The sequence below is a fragment of the Scardinius erythrophthalmus genome, assembly GCF_964197995.2.
Source record: "Scardinius erythrophthalmus genome assembly, chromosome: 12".
NCBI classification, from domain to species: domain Eukaryota; kingdom Metazoa; phylum Chordata; class Actinopteri; order Cypriniformes; family Leuciscidae; genus Scardinius; species Scardinius erythrophthalmus.
The window spans coordinates 19,665,892-19,675,283 of NC_138232.1; the positions used below are offsets into that span (position 1 = coordinate 19,665,892).

The 9,392-nt window shown below is 35.0% G+C and overlaps 1 protein-coding gene across 1 annotated transcript in view; it reads right to left on the reverse strand.

Annotated features, from left to right (window-relative positions):
* kif1aa (kinesin family member 1Aa) overlaps nucleotides 1-509 on the reverse strand; it is a gene marked incomplete at its 5' end in the record, with an annotated part of 64,250 nt that extends 63,741 nt beyond the window's left edge. Inside the window, one exon of the mRNA XM_081379798.1 lies at nucleotides 404-509. Within this exon, the coding sequence (XP_081235924.1) occupies nucleotides 404-509 (106 nt within the window). The remainder of the gene's footprint in view (nucleotides 1-403) is intronic.
* Nucleotides 510-9,392: the final 8,883 nt, after the last annotated feature.

Here is a 9,392-nt window from a genome sequence, read left to right on the forward strand (position 1 = left end):
TGCAGTGGTCATTGGTAGTTCTGCTTGGCAGTTGTGATTAGTTCATCGCAACAACCCTTTATTTTTTCCTTGGTTTTAATAGCTGTCATTTTCTGTGGCCACATTAGATTAATGGCCGACTATGAAAATCATGTCGGATCAGATTTACTAGAGAGTTTATTCGCCCCCGGTTCAGTGATCAGTTAGCTACTGTCCCACATCATCTCAAAATGGCTGCCCTTATGAAATCCTGCAGATGAGGTCAAACACTCAGATAAACACAACGCACGCAAGCGAAAACAATATTTAGACACACAATAAAAGTGATGATCTATAAACTTGAGTCTTTTGAGTATTCTTAGCGATTTAACTGCTGGATGTTCGTCATGGAAGCACTGGGGCTCAGATGCAGTTGGGTACTTACTGGTTGTGTTTCCTGACATCTGGATGATGCACTTGGAATCTTTACTGATTTCACGAGAGTTGAAGGGCCGAACTCTCACCGCCACCTTCACCGAGGCCCCAGCCATGGTGCCTCTGTGTGTGTGCTGAGAGCACTCTTTTAAAAGCCCAGGTCAGTGCTCACACCTGCCAACAGAAGAATAGAGCATTGATGGAACACTGATGTCAACAAACAGAAAACTGGAAGATCTATAGCTATTATATCTAATCATAGAATTATAATGTGGAATTATGTAATGTGTATGTGTAATGCAATGTGTGTGTATATATATATGTGTGTGTGTGTGTGTGTGTAATATACTATATATATATATATATATATAGAGAGAGAGAGATATTATGTTAGTTCACAGTGCATTAACTAATGTTAACAAATACACTTTTTATATTAGTAAATGTTGAGATTAACATTAACTAAGATGAATAAATTCTGCAGATATATATATATATATATATATATATATATATATATATATATATATATATATATATATATATATATATATATATATATACGACCCTACAGAGGATAAGCAGAATGGAATTGTATATACTATATTTCTATTAATATCATTATTAAATATATACATTTTAATAATTACACATGGAAAGATGCTTACTAATTGATTGAGACATTTTGATCAATGCACAAAAAATAATACACGCTAAACGTAAAGTAAAATCCATATTTCTGCACGCATGTGCAGCATTTCTGAAAATAAAGGAAGGATATTACTCAGTCTGTAGTTCCATTACTATATAGCAGCAGAGAAATATTGATTTAGACTCTTCTCCATTGGAAATTGAATTACACCTAGTTTCGGGAAAGCTGTTAAGCTGCCTATCACCATAGCAACTATGAGTATAATTTCTGTTGAATCTATATGTGGGATGAAAAGCAAACACATGATTTCAGTTGCGACTTACAACAAGGTTAAACAATAAATCCCCCAAAAAATGTTCAATATTTCAATGTTCAGACAAAGCGGGAAGGCTGTGTTTATATGACCTCACCGTAAAAGGATCATGCACGGTCAGCTACAGATCTAGAGAGATACTCGGCCCGGCAGCAACAAAAGAAGTGCACGGCTGGCTAAATGTCAGTACGCTTCCTAGGATTACAATAGCCAAATAACAGAACTGGCTGCCACCCACTCCGAGTCCAGCTCAGCCTCTTAGTCGGACCAAAATGGAGGTTCAATTAATGTGTCAGGGGAGATTTATGGCCTTTAAGCCTCAATCTTCTTTAAAGAGTTCTACTTCAGTTTATATATATGTGTTTGGATCAGTAACTAGGAGGTTTATTTGAATACATATAAATGAGCTCGTACAGAGATCTCATGTAAGCATAATTTTGAAATTGCCAATTATGAGGACATCATGCTGAGTCACATTCTGGTTCAGTCTCTCTCATTACTCTTCAGTCTACTTAGAGTCTTAGACCCCTTAACATGAACCTCAAAGGTTGCATGTCACTTTACAAAGATGTTAAAAAGCTGCGGTTTTTAGTGTTATTGAGTTGAAAACATAACTATGAAATAAATTTTATATTACATGTATTGTGACCGACACTTTGATTAATTAACCTATACATATCCATTCTAAACAATCTGTGATTAACATAATTGGTAAAAGAGAATTTAAGACCACAAAGGAAAAAGATCAAGTCATTTTTTAAATAAAGAAGAGGGCAGAAGATTTAAGTAAAGAATAAAGGTCATGGATTTTGTACATACAGTGCATCACAATTAAAACTCCATGCACATCTTCATTACAGATGAGCAGAAAGATCGATTGTAGAGCATGTTGTCATGTAATCTAAAAAATGTTACACCAATAAGAGTCATTTTAAGGGCCAGATCCAGTAGAAAGTGTGCCTTAAGGTAATATTTTGCAGTGTAGATCATAAAATCATAAATATTCAAGGTTATTTTTAATTTGCTGTCTATCATTGCGTTCCTAAGTGTTAAGAAATCTACATAAATCATTAATTGTGCCTGACATCATTTGCATAGTGCTGTTAGAACACAGTGGGACCGACAATTCCATAAGCGTGTGATGCCAGAAGTCATAATATTTTTCCCAACTCACTATTATATTAATTTTTATATATAAAAAAGAAAAGATTGTACTGTAAAAAAGTATAAATGAAATACCTTGCCCTGTGAATTCTCAAATCGTGATTCATTATTGTGTGCCTGCCAGCTTGAGACAATGAATGACAGTGCATTTATCCTTCCCGCACTTAGAAATATGTACACAAGGACAGAGGGCCATTTATGACGAACAACATCTGTTCCATTACTCACTTCTCAAAAAAACACTTCTCTGTCATAATAATAATGTCTGGATTTGTTGACAGCTCTGAATGGCCGCACCCCACAGCAGTCCCACCCTGGTGACCCAACACCAAATAAACACACAGAGCCTCATTAATACTGCATTGTCCTCTAGAACACGCTGACAATGAAAAAAAAAAAAAAAACTCTTACCTTTACAATGGAGATCCTCTGATGCTCTCAGCTATTGACTCTACAGATCAGCTCCAACTACTGTCTCTTGCGCTGGCTTCTCAAAATCTTTTTCTTGAGCTCTTCCTCTGATATGTCAAAAACAATCTGCTTTTCCCTCTGTTTAACAAAGGATCCTTTATTTGTTCTGGATGCCCGTTGAGGCCTGCTTGTAAGGAGGAAGGCTACTTGGAGGAGAGATCTTTGAGTGCCCTGTAATGTAGAAGTCAAAATGGCTCTGCTGGTGATGCTGAGACTGAGTGAACCAGTGACATCATCAGTGAGGAAGGCAGAAGCATCAATGCAGTAGAGAGAGAGAGAGAGAGAGAGAGAGAGAGAGAGAGAGAGAGAGAGAGAGAGAGAGAGAGAGAGAGAGAGAGAGAGAGCGAGCGAGAGAGAGAGAGAGAGAGGGGGAGGAGAGAGGAGGGGGGTTGAGGGGATGGAGATTAGATTCCCCGCTGAGTGCGCACACGCACACGCACACGCACACGCACACACACTCACACACAAACATGGCTCTACATAACATGAGATTCAGTGGCTAGATCTGGACTGCATACGTGTGATAGATTAAAATAAACCAAGTAGGTAGGTTTGTCCCAAAGTATGCAGTATGATTTTTAAGACTAAATCATATTTAATATTTACGTTAATTCACCTCTAATTCTATTGACTTAGCCTCTTTCTCTGTATTTGTGAATTATAGACTAAGGGCCCTATTTTAATGATCTGAAACGCAAGTGTCAAAGCGCAAAGCGCAAGTAACTTTGTGGGCGGGTCTTGGCGCTGTTGCTATTATACCGGCGGGATAAATGACTCTTGCGCCAGGCGCAAATCTAAAAGGGGTTGGTCTGAAGTAGCTTCATTATTCATAGGTGTGGTTTGGGCGTAACGTGAAATAAACCAATCAGAGCGTCATCTCACATTCCCTTTAAGAGCAGGCACGCTTGTTCTAAAGTGGATTCCTATTATAACGGCGGATTCGCCAGGCACGCCAGGAGCGGTTCACAGCCAAGGAGAGCAACGCTCTCGTCAGGGACGTTGGGGATGGAGAAACCCACCCAAATTAACTTTGGTTAAAAAGGCGTATGATAATTTGGGTAAATGTGTAAGCTAGATGTATGCTTTTATAATAAATTGTCTATCTATCTATCTATCTATCTATCTATCTATCTATCTATCTATCTATCTATCTATCTATCTATCTATCTATCTATCTATCTATCGTAATAATGTATGATTTGCAAAAATGAAAACTGCTGCTTCTGTGTAGATGAGAGAATCAAAGTGTATGCGCGTTGTGCACACGCTACATTGATTATGGCCAAGCATGCGCCCTTAAAATAGCATATGAATAACATGCGCAACGCGCCACTGACTTTAAACTATTTTTTCCTGGTTAGTGGCGCAATTGTTTTCTAAACCTGTAAAATAGCATGAAGGAACGTTTGCGCCGGAACACGCCTCCTTTTTTGCGCTGAACCGCCCAGGGAGCGCAAGTTCATTCCCTAGTTTAGCGACGTGCTTCTGTGGAGGGAAAAGCGCGCTTTGCGCGGGTGCAAAATAGGAATGACACATGCGTCGGTGTACAAAGTCAATTGCGCTGGGTGCAAGATAGGGCCCCAAAAGTAAAATGACACCAGTAAAGAAATAATTCTAAATAAAAAAAAGATTCATTTTATTTGCAATTGGTTTCATTTAACAGCTATAGATTATTAAATATTGAGGTTAAAAATGGTCTAAAATTCTAGATTATTAAAAACGGCAGTCATTTAAATTGTTATGCAAGTAAGGGGTAATTGAAAGAAAATATTAATAATAATACTAATAAATATTAATTAATTAGAATTCATATTAGGTAATTATTATTATTATTATTATTATTAATATTTATTATTATTATATGACTTGTAATGTCCAATTCTTATGCTAAAGAAAATAAAATATTGAGGTTAAAAATGGTCTAAAATTCTAGAATATTAAAAATGTTTTGCAAGTTAGGGGTACTTTTTTTTCCAATAATATTACTATTAATAAATATTAATTCATTATAATTCATATTAAGTAATTATTATTATTAATAATAATAATGTTTTTTATTATTAAATTATTATTATAGCATGACTTTAATGTCGAATGCTAAAGAAAAAAATGGTTAATTCTCAGTTTTTATACTTTTTTTAATTAAGAGCCAAAAATGTATATAAACAAACAAACAAATAGATAAAACAAACAAACAAACAAATAAAATGTAAAAACTACTCGAATCAAAAAAGCTATAAATACAATTTTCTGAGATTATGGTTCTGCAGTATTGCTTATAAGTTCAAATATTCCACTTTTTTTCCCATGGAAAAATATGGAATTGGAAAGAAGTGTAAATAATATTTGTCCTCATTTTGGCCTTTCCTTTGAGCTATCAGTCGAGGAAAAATCAGCTTTCTGGTGGGATTACTCAGTTCACAAACTATTAGAGAAAATTGGTCTGTGCTCTCCCCACAAATCCAGTAAATCCATGTAACACATTCATAAAGGAAGCTTTTCCCACTGACATTAATCCGCCTCTATTATTCTGACTCAGCCCCTCTTTGCATTTTCTGAATTTTGAGACTAAAATGAAATGACACCAGTAAAGAATTATATCTCATGATTAAGTCCCATATCTTAAAATTTGCAGGACTGAACAAAAAGCAAGACTATGTTGAGCTTCTGATAATTAAATAATTATTTTAAGAGTACATTTAAACAATCAAAGTAATATTAAAGTAATATATAAGTGAAATAGCCATATTTATGAGGGAAAAAAGGGATTTTTACCCATCAGCCATTAATAGCTATCTTTTAAAGAAGATAACAGAGGTCATTATTATGCATGATTTAAAGTCAAAATGGTTTTTATTTAGTGTCTCTAGCCTCTATGTGAGGAAAGAAAAACAGAGCAGCACATCAGTCCCTCTGAATGCTGTAATGATGATTCAGTGTTTTGGCCGGTCCATGTACAATAGAGGGAAGGGCACAGACCATCTATGGCACATCCAGAGCATGGAAGTATCCCTTGGGTTTCACCCAAATCAATGCAGTTTTCTAATGCCCATCTAATGAGCTGAGCAGGTCATTTACTTCATCTGGGACTTCATTTCCTATGGTCTTTGTCTTCCCTTTCATTCTATTATCTTTTGCTTGTCACCCTGTTTTGTCAACATGCCCCTCCCTCAAAAGTCTGACCACTAACACCAAGTGAACGGCTTCTTGATCACACATAAATATCCAAGAATCCAAGTCATTCAGGACTATATGTGTGTGACTCACAAATATTTAGAAACGTGCATCTACAACATCATCAATGCTGCTCAGTAAAGAGACACACACACAAACACACACATATATACTGTATATATATGGCAAAATATTACACACACACACACACACACACACACACACACACACACACACACACACACACACACACACACACACACACACACACACACACACACATATACAGTGCAATGCATAAGTGAATACACCCATGCTAAAGTTGACTAAAAAGAGGAATAAAAAATCATATTTTGGAAATTGAACTTAATGCCTTAATTTAAAAAATTAGGAAAAATCCAACCTTTAAGGACACCAATTTTCTTTGTGAATGAATAATGTATCGTAAATAAATAAATGTTCTTCCTTAGAATACATGGTGCATAAGTTTGGACACCCCTATGTTAAATTCCCATAGAGGCACACTGTAAAAAGTTTAACTATTATTTACTCAATTTTATTGGTGAAACATTTTTACACTCAAAAAAATTGAGTAAATTTTAAAGCTGTGAAATCAATGAAATATACTGTATGAATTGAGTAAATGCAAGTAAAAAAAATAAGTAAATCTGAGTAACTGCATCTAGTACATTAACAAATAAAATTGAGTAGAAATAATTTAACATTTAAACATTAAAAAAACAATATTTATGAGTAATATTAACTGTTTTTATTAATGAGTAATATTAACTTTTTTATTTTCTCTAAACCTTTGTAAAATAGTACTCCAGACAACCACCATTATACATTACATTGGCCTTTATTTTCAATGAGTACAGCAATACAGCACATTTTAGACTGTTTTTTCATGTATACAATATTGCCTGCATTTAAACTGATTTAACAAGTAAAAATGAAATATTTAAACATTCAGGTAGCCTAATTCAAGTGTAATCAACCACTCTGTTATCCAATATCCACCGAATCTGCGCTGGTCCTCATGCCGGAGACAGACTCGCGCTCTGCGGGTGAACTTTGAACTTCATACCGCCGTCCTGCGTTTCACTCACAGTCACTGTCTGAGGCACAGCCGAAAGATACTGCGAGCGACTGACATAACCTGCCAATAAACAAAAAGTGATAGTTCTGAGGACATTTTATCATCCAAATGATAATAATTATATTCATTATCATTATGAAAGTCAGTCATGTGATGTGTTTATGCAAAGCGTTTCAATCACGCAAAAAGACAAACGCGGCTCTCGTCTCGTTTAGGTGTCGAATTACGCCTCTGTAGGCTATGTTGTTTTGCATTAAATATGATTTAAAGCACAGTAATGATTTTATAGATAAAATAAAACATACACCAACCTGAATTTCACAGTGAAAATGCACCAAATCTGCGACGCTGAGAAGAGAGCTGTTGTTCTGGAGACTGGAGAGTTCAAACCGCCACGCTCACTCCAACCGTCGAGTTTTCGTCACGTCAGAGGGTGGGGGAGGGGGGGCATTGTTTTAATTGAGTAAACTTACTCAATTTTAAGAGCGTGTTAAATATATTAATAATATTGATTTGAATTAAGCAATTTTTTTGTTTCTTGAAACAGATCAGTTTAATTAAACATTCTCAAATATTTTGATAGAAATTTCACATAATATATTAAGTATATTATAAAGAAATAATTGGTTAGTCAAATACTAAATTATTTTATTGAAAAAAACTTAAATATATCTGTAAATTTTAGCTAAAATTAACTGTTGGATTTTTACTCAATTATTTTGGTATGTTTAACTCAAACAATCAAGTAAACGATATACAGAGATTTTATTAAGTTAATAAAGTTAAAAATTTCTGTAATATTTACTAAGCCACAGAATAATTTTTTACAGTGCAGGCAGATTTTTATTTTTAAGTATTTTTATTTTTATTTTTTTTTAGGATACTATGCATCCTGATAAAGTTCCCTTGGCCTTCGGAATTAAAATAGCCCCACATCATCACATAGCCTTCACCATACCTAGAGATTGGCATGGGGTATTTCCATAAGATCATCTCTCAATGCAAATCAAACCAGCTATTAGGCTAACTGAAATAAAATCATGCCAAACTCTAGGTATGGTGAAGGCTGTGTGATGATGTGGGGCTATTTTAATTCCAGAGGCCAAGGGAACTTTATCAGGATGCATAGTAAAAAAATAAAAAAAAATACTTAAAAATAAAAATCTGCCTGCCTCTATGGGAATTTAACATAGGGGTGTACTCACTTATGCACCATGTATTTTAAGGAAGAACATTTATTTATTTACGATACATTATTCATTCACAAAGAAAATTGGTGTCCTTAAAGGTTGGATTTTTCCTAATTTTTTAAATTAAGGCATTAAGTTCAATTTCCAAAATATGATTTTTTATTCCTCTTTTTAGTCAACTTTAGCATGGGTGTATTCACTTATGCATAGCACTGTATATATATTAATAAAATATTAATTATTTATTATAATATTCTCACTACCATAATGAATATAATTTCTTAGGTATTTCTTACATTGAATACTTGAAACGAATGAATTTCATTTTAAAAAAGAGCGCTCAGACTGAATCTGAACATGTTTTATTCACTAATTTTCTTTATATCTTTTCTCTCTCCCTCTTTTTTTTAAATTTATTTGAATTTGAATTGAAATAGGACATTTCTTTGATTTACCCTGGGATATGGCTCAGAGAGGAAGGCACAGCAAGCACTGAGCAACCACAGCATTCAGTTAGACACAATGCCAGTCTGAGCAGTCCCTTGTGGCTGCTTTTCTCTTCTTGTGTCTCTTTCTCCTTCCCAACCCTTCCTGCTCCTCTGTCTCAGCTCAGTGGAGCAATACTCTGAATAATTTATCCAGCTAGAGAAGCTCTGGTGTGGGCCTGACGCCCGATACCGTCTTAAAGGGACGCTTTTAGTGAGAATACTGCAAATAAAAACATGATGATAAAAGATAATGCAACCTAGAAGTCCACAACCGTCACACAAACACAAACCTAATCCTACCACCACACAATTTCAGCTGTATTATCAGTTTGAGTAATTCATTCAAAAGCCATGCTTACAGGTCAAAGAACTTTTATCGTCCTGCTGACATCCACATAAAGATCAATGAGGGAGGTGCATTGACTCTAAAGTGAAAGCTGTTGCTGCC